Source organism: Manis pentadactyla, chromosome X, assembly GCF_030020395.1.
Source record: "Manis pentadactyla isolate mManPen7 chromosome X, mManPen7.hap1, whole genome shotgun sequence".
In the NCBI taxonomy this organism is placed as follows: domain Eukaryota; kingdom Metazoa; phylum Chordata; class Mammalia; order Pholidota; family Manidae; genus Manis; species Manis pentadactyla.
This window is the reverse complement of record NC_080038.1, coordinates 132,532,490-132,548,857: the sequence shown is the minus strand read 5'-3', so window position 1 is coordinate 132,548,857 and position 16,368 is coordinate 132,532,490. Positions and strand designations below refer to the sequence as shown.

The 16,368-nt window shown below is 40.1% G+C and overlaps 1 protein-coding gene across 5 annotated transcripts in view; it reads left to right on the top strand.

The window, feature by feature from the left end:
* The window catches only part of FGF13 (fibroblast growth factor 13), a 498,820-nt gene extending 482,857 nt beyond the window's left edge, over positions 1–15,963 (top strand). For all 5 annotated transcript variants that reach the window (XM_036919176.2, XM_036919178.2, XM_036919175.2 and 2 more), the window contains 2 exons: positions 13,089–13,287; positions 14,562–15,963. In XM_036919176.2, coding sequence (XP_036775071.1) covers positions 13,089–13,287; positions 14,562–14,698 — 336 coding nt within the window. In that variant the 3' untranslated portion in view covers positions 14,699–15,963. The remainder of the gene's footprint in view (positions 1–13,088; positions 13,288–14,561) is intronic.
* The last annotated feature ends 405 nt before the right edge of the window (positions 15,964–16,368 follow it).

Here is a 16,368-nt window from a genome sequence, read left to right as displayed (position 1 = left end):
ATTACTGGGGCAGAGAAGGCACATCTGGTTTGCCCTATTGCCCTTAAAGTCCTCACCTTTCCATCAACTGACTATATTAGTTGGAAGGCAGCATTTAACCAGTTCTGCCTGAAGCTAAGTAAAGGAGTTTCCCATCCAAGTGCTAACCAGGCTCAGCCCTGCTTAGCTGCTGAGAGCAGACAAGATCAGGTGTGTTCAGGGTGATATGGCGGTAGACAAGTGAGGGAGTTTAATTCTGAGAACGGTGGTCTCCCTGAAGGGCCATTTCCTTCTCTTTCTCTTGGGGAAGAGGTACTGTTTGCACCTTCCTGATGCTGAGAGATAAATTAGGCACCAGCATGTGGCAACATCCCAAATTTATTGTGAAAGGTTAAAAAAAGAGAGACAATTCAACTGTTGTTGTGATTCACAATAGATGATGCAACTTATAATGACCTGGTGACACGATTTATCATATACCAATCACATGCACTCAGAAGAAACCTTGTGTGGAGTCAGTGTGAGCCATCAGACTAAATACAAATATACTGTGAACATTTAAAGTTTTAAACCCCTTGATTGTCTTTAAAATAGTATATACAGCATATCTGCCAGTATAGATTTTCCTCACCAGCCATCTGGTAAAAATTAGTATGAAATAAATAATTTAGCTTCCTTCTGTTCAGATACAATTTCACTGCCTTCTTCCTTGATGCTGTGAAAAGTCTTCAGAAATAATTGTAAAATACTTTCGCTTTCCAGCCAAAGCTAAGCCTGGAGGTTTCTGACCTGCAGACGTTTGACCCTTTTTCCTGTATGCTGTGAAAAGAAGAGGCACCAATTGTGAGCAAGTGGCCCCCAAAGAATTGCATACCAGGAGGCAGCTCAGCTGTTCAAGAAATGCGACTCATTTTTTTTAATTAAAAAAATATTAATGCAGAGCATAAGAAAGAAACTTAGAAGAGAGACTAGTTACAATATTCCCCATGACCCAGTAATTCTCTGAAATCACAGTGACTATCCCAGCCTCTGAAGCACAGTAATTGGTTTGGAGGGGATTTTTTTTTCCATTCATAAGAAAAATCTCTGCTGCTTTTGGTCCTGGCCTTATTTCTCCAATCTGGCTTCAGTTGAGGAATCTCGTGCTATGGTTGTAAGAGAACATGTGTGAGACTGTGGAGGGCCTTGAACACCAGGCCGGGGAGTTTGGATTTTCTTCTGTAGGCAGCAGGGAGCCATTAAAAGATTTTCAACAGGAGGAATGTAAAAAATAGGACTTGATTTGGATGCATGTTTAGTATAAAAGTGCAATGATAAGATATATTAAGGGAGTGTTAGGGTTCTGTTCACAGCATGAATATAACTGAAGAATTCATCTCTGCTAGCTGTCTAGTTCAGCTTTTACAGCATGCAAATTTTCAGGGCCAGCTGTAAGACCTTGATGGTCTATACAAAAGAATAAAAGTAAGAATTGATAATGTGAATATAATTGTGAAGAGAGGGATTTTAGTGATCAAGATTACTGGTAACACAGAATGATAGTCATTTTAAAGGGTGACTGTAGAATTATTTGTTATTTTGTTTGAGTTCTGTGAAACCACTTCTATGCTATATAATTACCTTAAGTTGTAAGTATTCCCTGCAGGGATAATTTATGCATTTTGCATTCTCATGCAAATGCTTTAACAGTCTGCACTGTTGAAAATGAAGGCTAAAAAGTACTTCATATAGGTCGTAATTGTGCAAAGCTTATGAAGTATTAATCATTTTTATATATTCTCGTAGTTTATATTATATTCTTGCTTTGTGTTTTCAGCTATAGGAATACGTAAGTAACAAATGTTTGAAAAGGCAAATTGCATGTTTTGATAAAGAACTGTAATTTGCCTATTTCAAAATCAAATGTCGACACCTTTTTAAAAAAATTAATACAAAAATGTTGCAGTATTCAGAACATACAGAACAAGCCAAATTTAACTTAAACTAAGCTACCAAAAGCCCATTTAGGAATTGTAGCTAGGTACTTGGTCTAAACACTCCTGTAAAGCATTTTTAGAATGCAGGCTTCATTGCAGTGATTTCAACGTAGCAGTAATATAAGGTGATGACAATAACAAATGGCACCGCAGATGACAGTACTTTGGCCATAAATAGGGGACTGTTGTCTTGTTTACTGCAACATAGCTACACATCTAAGCATTAAGTTGTCTTACAAAAATATAATGCACTTTATAATACTGACACTCATATTTCAACGTGTCTTACTTTAATGAACTTTCACAGGAATTCTTTGTACAAATCCTGAGTTTCTCAAGAGGCCTTTTTTTTCTCCCACAGATGGATGTGCATTACACATAGGAAAGTCTCCAGGAAGAAATAGGTCTGCTCCTCTCAGGTTCCTCTAGACACTAACTTCACAGAACATAACCTGCCTCAGGTGGTCTCTCAGATTTTACCCTGAGCTCTGAGCGCACCTGGGAGTTTGGACAGGAAACAGAGATTGTCTCCAAAAGAGGAAAGACAACTTATTTTCCCACATTCCCCATTAAACCTTGGGGGTGAAGTGAGGGTGAGGGCGGAGGGCGATGGCAGGCAGGCACTTCTCAAAGGCCCAGAATCAGAGAATTGGGAAAAACAAATCATTACATTACTTTCTCTCTGTTCACTTAATTGTCCCCTCCCCTTGCCCCTGTCGTCTCTGTCTCCATATCTGTCTCCCTCTCTGTTTTGAGCACACATGTGTATGTACACACCTGTACACATACACACACACACAGTCACATAGGCACAGATGCACATGCATCTGATTAAACTGATTGATGTTTCTCCTTACATGTTACCCACATCTGCACCTAAAGAGGCAGGAGCCTAGTTTCAGTAAATGTGCCTTGGGGTCATCCCCTAAAACCTCCTAGGGTAGAGAGGTCACTACCAAATTCAGTCATGGACATCTTACAGTAGAAGAATGAACTTTTCATGACATGACCTAGGAGGATGTCAAATGGACATATTTGCACAAGATAAATAGAAAACTGCCCGGTGTGATGGAGAGGGGAGTGGGCTGGGAGACCGGGTGGCAGGCCTGGCCTCTGCTCTCTGTTAACTTCCTTCCCTGTGCAAGCCAGGACCAGTTGGGGCTGCCGGGTTCTCAGTGTTTGGCAGCCCTGGAAACATCTAGAGATCAGGTTGCCTTAAAATAAGGGCCTTTCACCTGTCAACCCCAGCTACCTTAAACAGATTCCTCCTTCTTCTAGAAGGAGCTGCTTTTCTGCTCTGGATGCATTCTCGAGAAGAAAGTGTGAGAGCCAGGTTCCAGTGTATTAGCATTCTGGCTCCATTTTTTCAACTGTAACAAAAGCTCTAGAGAGAGAGAGAAAAGGCCTAACAAAATCCATTATCATCATTACCTTTGTTTTCATTATTATTAAACTGTCCTTTGTCTGTCACTTGAATGCCATAACTGTTTAAGCAGTTGTAGAAAACTTTAAAAGTAGTCACTGATTTAAGCATAAAGCACTATTGGAGTTCTCATTATTGTTGTTAATGTAACCTACATTGTGAAAGCAGAACTAGAAAAACAGTGGTTTAGAACAAAAGACGTGAGATAATGTGCTCTTTGTGCCACAGCAATTAAAATGAGACATGTAAACGTCAGTTGGCCCATTAATACTGGATTATTTCACAAATCAGTTTAATATCATGTGGGTTCCACCAAAACACATTATAGTAACTCAAATTTTAGAATCTTAGGATATTTTAACCCCAAATTAAAAGCTTAGGAAAGGAATCACTACTGAAAACAGTTCTCAGACATACAGTTAATGTATGACCATGAGCCCCTCTCAGAAGTGGGAAGGTGCCTCTCCAGTCCATTTGTTTGCATTGAAAACCACCAGTTCTAATACCAGTTTCAATTTGGGAGTGGTGTGGAAGGGTGCTGCATTGTCTTCTAGATCACACAGATTGAAAGTTCAGGAAGGAAAGGGGTCCCATGATCATCGGGCACTTACACGCACACTAGCTGTGCTCCATGCCCCTGCGGTCCTCTCCCTGGGGTGCGTGATGCTATTCTCCTCTTACAGGTGCAGGATCAAAGCACAGGTAAATTGCTCAAAGTTCGAAATCTGGAAAGTGGAAGAAGCAGGTTAGAACAGAGCTTTTGAATATTCAAAGAGGCAGGCCACACGAATAGGAGGAGGGGCTGAACTGTCAGCAAATGTTGGGAGTGTAGAGAAGAGGGATGACGTCACAGCTGTTGTCTACACAGTGGCTATTGGAGTGAAAAGGCACACTTGCAGTCAAGTTTACAGAGAAATGACTTGTTAAGGGCTTTTTTCCTGGGGTTTTCTCACTTGTGAGGCAGGAGGACTCCTCACACCACTGAGATGTAGATCCACTCTGAAGTTATTACGGAGAGCTGCTGTCTAGATTAAATCAGGTCATTATATACATGAAGGGGCTGCTCACAGTGTTCGACACACAGTAGGCTCTCAGTAAACAGGAGTTTAGAATGAATTCTTCCATTTAGTCTTAAATTAATGAACTGACTTCCCCCACCCAGACTCATGGCAAGCGACTGTCAGTAGCATCCTCTCATTAGCTCCTTTCAAGGAGCAACTGAGAGGAGAAACACATTCTCTTCACAGAAAGAGACCCCTCTTTCCGAGTTCTGATCCCCGGAAGTAAATTGCAGGTGTAATGTGATATGGCTGTGCAGTAGTCCTCTGCAACTAACACCTTTCTCAACCTCAGTTTATAGATGAGGCCCCTGCACCTGGCCCTGTACGTCCAGGTTTTCTGGTTTGCATGGAAAGCAGGCATTAATGACTTGCATTTAAGCAGTTAATCTGGTCTCCCATTGCTTCCCTACCTGTGCAAGGGAAAAGAAAAAAGTCTTTGAAAGTGTTTGAAGTAGTAGACTCCTAGTTATTGTAAGTGACTCTCTCTCTTCTGCTATCAAGTGTAACACAACTGCTATCCAACATAAATCAAAATTATGATCCTCAAAATTGCCTGAAGCACTAAAACATCCTATGCATCCAACTTGGTATGATTTTATTCTTAATAGGACACCTACCTTGCCAAAGTTTTTCCAATGGAACTTCAAGGAAAGAGCCTTTCTCCTTTGCATGACACTTTTTTGGATCTCTGGGGAAAGTTTTCAGAGTTCCCAGGCTTTGAATTTTCAGACAGGAGCTTGCAACAGCTATTTAAAAAGATAGAACCTACTAAGCTTTTTCTCTTGCTGACTACAAATACTTCCAAAGTCATTCTCTTGCAGATGGACTTAGATCCCACTCCGAAGTTACAACACAGAAGAGTACTGCCACAAATTAGAAGGCAACATACTAACAGAGAATATTTACACAATGGACACAGATTAATTCCAATAACCAGCCAAAAGACAGGAGAGTTTATTTTTAGAAATCAAACCTGATATTCAACTCCCCTTTCAAAACACATAGGTTGACCCTATACTATAAGAAAAGCCAATAGCCATAGTTAATACACAGAACAGACAAAAAACGTTTTAGGGAGTTAACTCACTTTAGAGAAGTGTTTCTTCATTTGAAAAAAAATACTGCACAGATTTTTCTTAAACACTAAGACTTCATCTAGTAAGATTTGAAAACTAATGTGATGGTCACACAGTCTCTCTGAAATGTATGTAACATGAAGTACATCTTCTGCTATCTAATTGGATTGCCTGAACTCTGTACTCTTCTGAAAGGTTTGGCTCAGAGACTAACACTGTCCTGGACTAATTACACAGCCTTGGTGATGTGGCCTGTCCCTCTTCTTTGTCACAAATCTCAGCAAAGTTACTTCCATTTCAGAATGTATTTGCTGACCAGATTTGGAGCTGAGTGGGCCCTTTAAATCATGTCACTTTTATATCATGACAGAAACAACCCATCTTAGACTCCGTAAGGGATGTATTGGTTTTGTTTTGTCCCCTGCTTTTTTCTGGCTTATTTCAGTGTTTTAGAAAACAAATCGCTCGGTAAAATTTGACAGCCTGCGTAATCCACTGCATGAGCCTACAGAAATACATGAAAATCCAGAACAAGCCAATACAAAGGACTAAGTGAAGCCTGGGGCTAAAATGCGGTCATATCTGCTTCCTAATTTCTGTTTTAAACATGCCACTGGTTGACATACTCCTTAATATTTTTGCTTTGTATGTGAAGAATTGAGCAGACACAGCAATGCTGTGCTGGCGTATTTCGTGGGATCAACATAAAGTTCAAATGTCTGTTAAATACACTGGAATATGAAAACGCTCCCAAGAAATTTCATTGTAACATATGAGGAAAAATAGTCCCATGTGCATATTTTTAATTATAATTTGCATTTCTTTACAAATGGTTGCTAATTAACACATGTCCTTTTAATTCATTTTCTTGCATGGTGTTTCCTGAAGCCCGTTTTTCAGCACTTCATTTCTTTAGTGCTGTGGCTTGATGCCCTGCAGCCTTTTCAACCTCCTGCAGATGGAAATGAAAAATGAAGGAAAGCAAAACAGTTTTCTGAGAAGCAAGCTTGGAGGAGAACACTAAACACAAAGTATAATTCATGTGCAGTCCTAATATTTGGCAGAATTTATATTCTTCCATGTTAAAAAGACACATATAGGCAGACTCTGTCTTTGTAAATTGATTCCATAGTGAAAAAGAACCTTGAAAGGAAAAGTGAATTTATTTATCTTGCCCTGGTTTTCTGGGCATATGTTAGCCGAAGTCAGCCCACATTTCACGTTTAATGAAGCTTTACAATTTTCAAAGCTCCTTTCATATACGTCAGCTCTTTGGATCATCATACCCAATCCAGTAAGGTCAGCAGGACTAGGAGCTTTTCTTCCCCCCATCTTACAACAATCAAGTGAAAAGAATTTATTTGGAATGTTGGGCTATTTGCAGATTCAAAGACCAAAAGTCTGTTAATGTACATATTGGTTACTAGGGAATCTCTTTAGCTTGCAGCTTAGACATTGTCTTGTCTTTATTATTCCCTCTTCTCTTCCTCCTGCTCCCCCTCCCTCCTCCTTCCTTTTCCTTTTCTCTCTCTCTCTCTCTCTCTCTCTCTCTCTCTCTCTCTCTCTCTCTCTCTCTCTCTCTTCCTTCTCTTCCTCCCTCTCAAGTTTTTTCAATTGAATTGATCTGTAGGCCCCTTTCCTCCTCTTATCACTTTCTGTGGGCAAAGTTCTGACTCTACCCGAAAACAGCCCTGTGTTCATAGAGTGCCACGTTGAACCCCTTTTTTGATTTGTACTAGGGAGCTTCCATGTGCTCTTCATATGCTCTTCTATTCGTTCATTCATTTATTTCATCAGATGTGCGTTGGTCATTCACTATAAGCCAGGCCCTATGCTAGGAGCTGCCCTCAAGTATCTCACAGTCCAGAGGATAATTGAATGAACAGTCCATTCTCTGTTTATCATGAATTAATAATTTTGCTTAGCTACAGTACACTGGGTGAGTATCGATTCCCTCTTCCCCAAGCTCTCCCTTCTTGGGCTTTGATCTTAGTATAATGAAGTTCATTCACATCAAATATGCCCTAGGAGAGAACATCAAAGTCCTGAATATAATAATTAATCCTGGATTTTGAAATCACTGATAGAGGGCAGACCTACATAGAGAATATAAGTAGTTACAGGGTCACCCCCACATGTATGATTTATATTTTAAGGTCCTATTTTTTTTAATTTAACAGAGTTGAAATCTAATTGTAATCTGCAGATTATTTTCATTAGGCTAGGGAATAATTGGCACACACAAGTCAGACCTGCTTAAATAATCTGCTAAGTTTAAATGTAGAAAATTAATTGTCATCAGAACATGGCTCAGAAATAGGAGAGTGACCCTTGCTATTGGCAGTAACTGTTAAAGTAATTGGTTGTTGTGCTACTGAAAGTGTGGCTTGAAGAGAGAAAAGAAGGAAGTGAGAAGATTAAAGGGAGAGCTACATTAATTATAATATGTTTATAGAACCAGCTGAAAAGAGGAAATCATGTCTTACTAGGTTGACTTTTTACAGTTTCTTTAAACATTCCCTCTTATATCTATAAACTGTTTTTTTTCTTGTGTTCTATGATGTCTGCTATACAAACATCAAGTGCAAGTAAAACAAAATGTATTGAGAAACATTAATCTGTATCAGATTGTGTGCACATAGCATACATATACATACATGAAAGGTGACATTTAATGTGCAATAATGTTATCAAAGGCTTTGTTCAACAGTCTAGGGGCTTAGTGTTGTCATTTTATGTATGGACAACCTCAGTAGACTCTGTTACTCTATTAAGACCCAAGAGAATCAGTGCAGCCCATTATCTCTTTTGAGAGAAATGTGTCAAAAGAAAACATTCACAATATGCATGACAATCCTGAAAGCTTCCCATCCTACTGAAATGCAGACTCAAATGAAACACTGCCACCCTCTCAGTGGCACTACAGCAGAAAAAAGAAAAGCAGGGGGGGAAAGTATGAAAAATTTGCTTGTAAGGTCTGTTTGCCAAATGACTTCTTTGAGTCAGGAAGGCATTTAGTCATGGTGTCTGCGTTTTGGCATTGTAGATGTGGTTAGGGCATTGAGATGACATTGATGATATACAGATATTTTTGCTTGTGCCTACTGAGCATGTAGCTACATGTCACCGGCTGAGTGAGATGGTCCTTCCTTGGCTTGCTTCAGGGAAGCCACCATCCCAACCCATGCTTCTTCTGACCTGCCTCTAGCTCCAGGAGGCCAGAGAGTTTCTGCACCCTCTCCATGCTTTGGCCTCGGTGCCAGTGGCACCCGGGTATGGTGGATTCTTCTGTCCCTGTAGAGAAGAGTGACTTATACAGGTCCAAACCTTCTGTTGTGGGACTCCATTGGATCTGAGGGTTGTCTGCATATAGCCAACATTGCTGACCGTGTCAATGCCTTCTTCACTTGCCTCTCAAAGTTTTTCTGAAGGTCTAATATGCCCTGATAAGGGCAGTTGACCATTAGCATTTGTGACTGTAAATATTCTCTAGTATTTTATTGACATGATGTTGAGGGTTTCAGATGTTTTCTTCCCATCAGTGATACTTCAGCCTCCAAAGAACTCTTTTGCTCTTAAGTGAGTAAATTAGTAAAAAGAAGTGTTAGATTTTGCTCCTGGATCCACTCATTCTTCAGAGGTAGAATCTGCCTTCCTTACCCAAAATATGATCATTATAACAAACTGGTATGGATTCCTTAGGTAAAAAGGCTCGACATTCACTGAGAAAACACTAACCTTAACCTTTAAGGGAATAGAGATGATGATGCAGAGATTTTAAAGACAGACTGATTATTTCATGAACGAAAAGGACGTTATTCCTCTGGAAAAAAATACAGATATGCAAGAGAGGTCAGCGACTTTTAAGAGAAATGAATGCATAATAAGTTAGAAGATATAAAGCACCTTTTCTTTTGTACTCATGTCAAGTAATTTCTTAGTGCCTATGCAGGGAATGCTTGACATCCTTTTAAATCATTCCTCTGTGTATTATGATAGCAGATATTTACCTAATGCATATTCAACACAGAGCACAGTGATGGCTGCCTCTTTGTAGCATCTACTATGTGTCCAGGCCACTGTGGTACCTTTTTGAAGAGTGCTCAGGATCATCTCCAAATCAATCAAAGGAGGGTGATTCCTTGCTGCATGTCTTCCTGATATCCTCTGAATAGGGCTTCCCTAGTTGCAGTCAACTCCAATTTCTTGGAATCATTTATATGAATCACTACTGAGACAGAGAGATGCAGCTGCACCCCACTTCCCTTTGGTGGCCTTTCTTCTGTTAGGTGGGATATTCACATTTTTTCCACATTTGATACAAATCAAGTCTCTTCTGCATACTCATTCCAACACAGGATCAAATGACAGTGTTACATGCAGAGAACAGAACACTCCTTTGGTTGCTTCAGCATTCTTTTTTTGGCCTCATTTTCCTCCCTCTCTACTGAGTTTTTGAGTCCAAATTTAGTGGTGATGACTAAGAAATTGCCAGGATGTGAGAGAGCACTCAGTTCATTGAGTCCTTCCTTGCCATTTTCCAGTAGCTGTAACAATTGCCAGTTGTTCCTCCTCATGTTTTAGGTGCCAGTATCTGTGTAGTATTGACAGATTCTAAATCCCGCATGCAGGATGTGTCTGTGCAGGGATAACTTCCTTCTGCATTTCATTATACGGTGTTAAGGACATTCTGCAGACTTTTTACTGGTGGATACTTCTGAATCCTGGATTTTCCAATACTTAATACTGAATCTCTGAAATTCAAATCCTCTGAACAACAATTGAGTGGCCTGCTGTGTGCTATGTAATATGACCAGTCATTTAGGAGAGTGAGTAGAACGTGAATTCAGGAATCAGACAATTTCCCTGTCATCTGGAGCCAATCTTGCAATGCGCCTGAGTCACAGGGCTGTGCTAGAGATGAAGATAGAGTTTATGGGAGCACGAAGGGGCATATAATCCACCTGAACGGGAGAGATCGTATATGACTCCAGAGGCAGGCGTATATGAGCTGGGCCGTGACTGATGGCGTCTATAAAGGCAAAGAAGCACACATGACACTGGGGTCAAGGGCGAGACTGAAGGCATGATAGTGACTGAATTGTGGAGAATTTAAAATGCCACATCAAGCTGTCATATTTCCTATAGGCAAGATGACACTTCAGAAGTTCCCCAGGAAGGGGACTTTGTTTTAGGAGGGAGGTCTGCTAGCAGAAGGGGAGAGCCCCGTTAGGAGTTTGTTGCCGCAGGCCAGTGAAGAGGCAAAAAGGCACAACCTAGGGATGGAAGGTAAAAAAAAAAGTCTTGGCCTGGAGAGTATGTGCATGAACTTGGAGCTGCCCTGAAGTCTTGCATGTGATCAGTTATCAGGCCAGTGGACTCTAACTACCGAGACAGGGCACACAGAAGTGGGAATTAGAGCAACCATGACTCTGTGCTGCAAATATTTTCCTTCCCTTTTTCTGTTTTGAATTCCTACCCATCCTTCAAGGCTCAGTTAAAATAACACCCCCTCTGCAAAGCGCACCCCTCCCCAGTCCCCCAGTCAGAATTAAGGCTTCCTCTGTTCTCATATAACACCTTTTTGCCTCCCTTTCTGTACCTAATGGCAGCACACCTTGTGTCCAGGCCATTTGGGTGCATGTCTGATGCCTGCAAATACATGATAAGCTTTCTGAGGCACATCTTGTTTACTCATGAATTTTTAGTACCACCCAAGCATATAATGGATCGCCAGAACATGTGTATAAGTGAGCAAGTGAATGCTATCACACATTTTGTAGTCAGTCATACAGTATGTTTGTACAGCTAAATAGTATCACTCACCTTGATCATATATGTTATTCACCATACTTATTTTCAAATGGCTTCTGACTCTTTGTGAAAGTAAAATCCACTCTCTCTAAGGATGAGATTTTTTTCCAAATGGTGATTTAGTTGCCAAAGAATTTCAGCAACATTCTGTGCAGTTGTCCTCATCTAGAGGAAATGGGGAGACTTCTATTCACGTTTCTTTGTAGGCATACCTTGGTTTTCCCTATGATCAGAATCCTACGAAGAGGACTTCCCACAGCCCATGCATAGAATACTTCAGTTCCTATAGTCCTACAGTGGGAAAGTTGCCGTAGAAGTACATTTCTTCTTGAGTAGGTTGAATTTGTGTGAACTTCTGAGGATCTATCAAGTGAGGCCCTAAGGCTGAAGTAACCCCAAAAGAGAGATGTGGGGAATCAGTGAGATATCTGAGTGAACCAGATGTCGTGGATTTCTAGAGAAAAGAAAGTTGCTCAGTTGTTTAACTTTCAGAGAAAGGCTGCATCGTTTGAGGGATCCACCCCTCTTTGCAGAAGTGACTCTCCGAGAGCGCTTCAGATCCTGCTGCTCAGATAGGGTACACTGCCTGCAATGATATCTAATATAAAAGGAAGGAAGGTAGGAGGCATCGCTCACAAAAGACTAGTTTCCAGAAAACTTGCAGTATTTTTACAAAGTGGGTTTTTTAAGGGTTATTCCTGATAACATCTCAGCAAATTAGTACAAATCTAATGGCTTCCCTGGTGCCACTGTCACACATAGCTCAGTTAGCATTGTCATCCTTATCTTCCACTCCAAGTGGACCTTCTGCTGCTACTCTTTGCGTACTGTGAGGTTGAAATTTGCTCTTCATTTCACTTGGCTTACAAATGGCCAGTTTTAATAGCTGTTTATTGCATACACACACATGTATGCAAACTTGAAAGGTTTTCAGTTTTAGTTTTGGTTTTCTTTTCTGAAACAGTCTTTTGGGTCAGACACCCTTCATATTTATGGGCAAGTCCAAAGAAAAGATGGCCAAGTATGTGGCAGAAAAATCGCAGTGAGGGTTCAAAGTGCCCTGGGCGGCTCTCTCATGTCTGCTTGTAGAATTACTGTAAATTCTTTGCTTCTATATTGATTTGCTTGTAAATGTTACTGTAAGGCAAGGATGGGTTGAAGAGGGAATTTTTGTCTTTTTTAAGTCCAGGTCCAGTGATAAAAAAAAAATCAATTTGGTTTACCTAAAGGTAAAAGGTAGCCTTTCTTTGTAGCACCCCTTTAGAAATATAGGCACCCAGCACTGTAACATTGTAACACACACTTCCACCTCAGGCAATTGGCAATTATAGAATTATAGTAAATGCAGAATCTATGAAAATTAAGTATAAGAATCTAATGTTTATTTTATCATATTTAATCCTGAGGGAACAAAGCTCCTTGTGACAGCTTTATGCTTGCATTTTCGATCTTAGGCTCTTGTTTTTGTCCAATACATTATGCTTATGTGGCCAGTTCTAATTTTTCTATCACTTTATTAGAAAGAGAGCTAATCATTGATCAGTAGCACTTGCATTTAGGCCTTTTTCTACAGCATCACATGAAGTGTTATCTATAGTCTTGGTTTCCAATGATAATAGTTTGTGTTATTCAAATAGAATACCAATCGTATAGGCTTTAACAAAGTATGTGCTAAACTCCTGAACAGCAATACCACATGGTTCTCCATGAAATTCATAGCTATAAATATTAAGCTTTTGTTTATGTACTTATCCTGCAGGAACATTTCACACCTGAGTGCAAATTCAAAGAATCGGTGTTTGAAAATTATTACGTGACATATTCTTCAATGATATACCGTCAGCAACAGTCAGGCCGAGGATGGTATCTGGGTCTGAACAAAGAAGGAGAGATCATGAAAGGAAACCACGTGAAAAAGAACAAGCCTGCTGCCCACTTTCTGCCCAAACCACTGAAAGGTAAACGGATACTACAAGAGCTGTGGATGAAATGGGAATCAGTACTTAGGTCAGTCCTTTGTCGTGCTTTTGAAAGTGGGACATAATTCTCCTATATTAAAGCATTTATACAAAACTTCACTAACATGTTACAACACTTAAAAACATTAAAGCATTGACAATAGCATCTCATCTCCTGACTAATTTCTCCATAGTACATCTCTGTGTATAACACCTTACTCACATGGAAGTAGCCAAATTGCTAACTCAGGACAGCCAAGAACTGCAAAATGGTCCCGGGCAGAAACACGGATGGTAAAATGTGTGCCCTCTGAACACTTGGGAGAAAGCTCCTTAGGCCTTCTCTAAGGACCCGACATGATTGGCCCAATGATTTTCATTTGTAGTGTTGTTTCCCAGTCATTACCAACAGACTGGGAGCAAATTGGAAAGGCTGAGAGACAGGACTGGGCTGCAGAAGATAGGGATGTTAGACATAGTTGAGACATGGCAGAGAAGGGATAGAAAATGCAGGCAAAGCGGAGCAAGAACCCTGAGTCACCGGCCCAGGGTTAGAATAGGGGTTTAGAAGAGAGGCAGACTGCCCAGTCAGATCAGCCCAGCAGTGCTCAGTGGCACATTTTCTGCAGCCAGACTGCTTGGGTTCAATCCCAGCTTTACCTTTTACTCACCAGATGGTCTTGGGCAGATTACTGACCTGTGTGCCTCAAGTTCCCCCTCTGTAAAATATGGATGAGTACCTTTATCACAGGAATCTCATGTGGATTAAATGAGAGAATGCATGTGAAGCACTTAGAACACTATATAAGTGCTCTGTAAATGTGAGCTTCTGCTGTTATTTACAGCACAGCAATAATAATATTTGCCATTTATTGCATTAAGAACTGTGCTAAGACTTAGATGCTTAGAAAGGTTCATTTTAAAGTATGATACAAATCAGTGTTTTAAAATGTTTTTGATTTTGATGTTTGGCATGCAGAGCATGCTGTAGCTCAAATTTAAACTTCTCAGAATGTTATTACATACATTTTTCATCAATCCTCTCATATATATAACCATAAGTGAAAAAATTAGGCACTAGAATTCTTTACACACTACTACTGCCCCAAGACTTGATTTTGCTAATGTAATGCAGTCCATTCTGTGGAGTCCTTATAAGTGGCATTTTCTATGCTTGGATTAGAGCATGGGGGTCTCGTAAGCCAGAAAAAAAGTTGAGATCCAGTGTGCTGTGCCCATTTGAAGGCCTTTTTCCGTCTTTCTGTGCTTTTCAGTGGCCATGTACAAGGAGCCGTCCCTGCATGATCTCACAGAGTTCTCCCGATCCGGAAGCGGGACCCCAACCAAGAGCAGAAGTGTCTCCGGCGTGCTGAACGGAGGCAAATCAATGAGCCACAATGAATCAACGTAGCCAGTGAGGGCAAAACAAGGGCTCTGTAACAGAACCTTACCTCCAGGTGCTGTTGAATTCTTTTAGCAGCAGTCCTTCACCCAAAAGTTCAACTTCGTCAATGACATTTACCAAACAGGCAGAGTTCACTATTCGATCTGCCATTAAACCTTTCCATCCGTTCTAAAGCCCCATCACTTAGATTGAGCTTGTGCAAAAGAAAGCCAAGCATTATCAGTGAACTAAATCTGGGAGAAGGACTGCCCAATTTTCTCATGATCTCACCTATACTTTGGGGATGACAAACCAAAAATATTTCACAGCACTAACGCTGATAAAAATTTGCTCTCCAACCAAGAAAATTTAAAAGACCACAATTGTTCTTCAGAAACAAAAAAACAAAACAAAACAAAATCAACTGCTTACATGTTTTGTAGAGACAAACTAAATTATGTGAACTGTGTTGTTTTCTTGGCTTCATGTTTTCTATCTATGCTTGGTTCAACTGTATTCTTTACTTTGGTATAAGTGCAACTTTATGATTTCTGGAATTCAATGGTTCTATTGACTCTGTGTCACTTAATCCAAATCAACCAAATTCAGGGTTGAATCTGAATTGGCATCTCAGGCTCAAGGTAACAGTGTTCTTGCGACATCACCAATAATTTTTTTTAGGTGTGTAGTATTCTGGTCAAGTTCTTGTGCTGGACTTTGTGCGTAGAAATTGAGTTGTATTGTCAACCCCAGTCAGTAAAGACTACTTAAAAAAAAAGATTATCCTCAAGTGTAGATTTCTCTTAATTCCATTTGCGTTATCATGTTACACTATTGTTGTGGCTTCTTGTGTAAAGACAGGAACTGTGGAACTGTGATGTTGTCCTTTGTGTTGTTAAAATAAGAAACGTCTTATCTGTATATGTATGAGTCCTCCCGTCATTGTATTTGGCATGTGAATATTGTGTACAAGGAAATGTTAAGACTGGTTACCCCTAAACAACATATACTTATACTTGCTTCTGGAAAAGTGTTTAAGACTTAGCTAGGTTTCCATTTAGATCTTCATATCTGTTGCATGGAAGAAAGTTGGAATCTTGGCATAGAGTTGCATGATATGTAAGATTTTGTGCATTAATAATTGTTAAAATCTGTGTTCCAAAAGTGGACATAGCAGGTACAGGCAGTTGTCTGTCCTGTGCACAGAAAACTTTAAAAAAAGTTGTTTAATATTTGTTGTTGTATACCCAAATACGCACCGAATAAACTCTTTATATTCATTCAAAGAAAAACCCTTCAACATGTATTTATTGCGTGTCCATTTCATGCCATTAACTGTCATAGAAACTGGAGTTAAACAGTGAATTATGTACATAAGGTCACTGCCCTCAGATAATCTACAGTAATCTAGAGAGTCATATCAACATGTCCACTCTGTAAAGTGCATTTATTGTACTTGGACTTCAGATTGGAACAGAAGAACTCTCACTCCTGTTCAGTGATGGAGCTGTGCAAATGAGACCCATGTTCTAATAGTCTCTCTTGACATTCGCATTGTCATTCCCCTCCCTGTTGCTCATTTCTCTCAGTAGAGGGAAGACACAGGACTAAATATCTAGAGTCCTTTCCACCTCTGAGATTTTCAGGGCATCCATCAAAAGAAGCTACTGGGCCCCAAGCAGCATGCTTTTGCACAG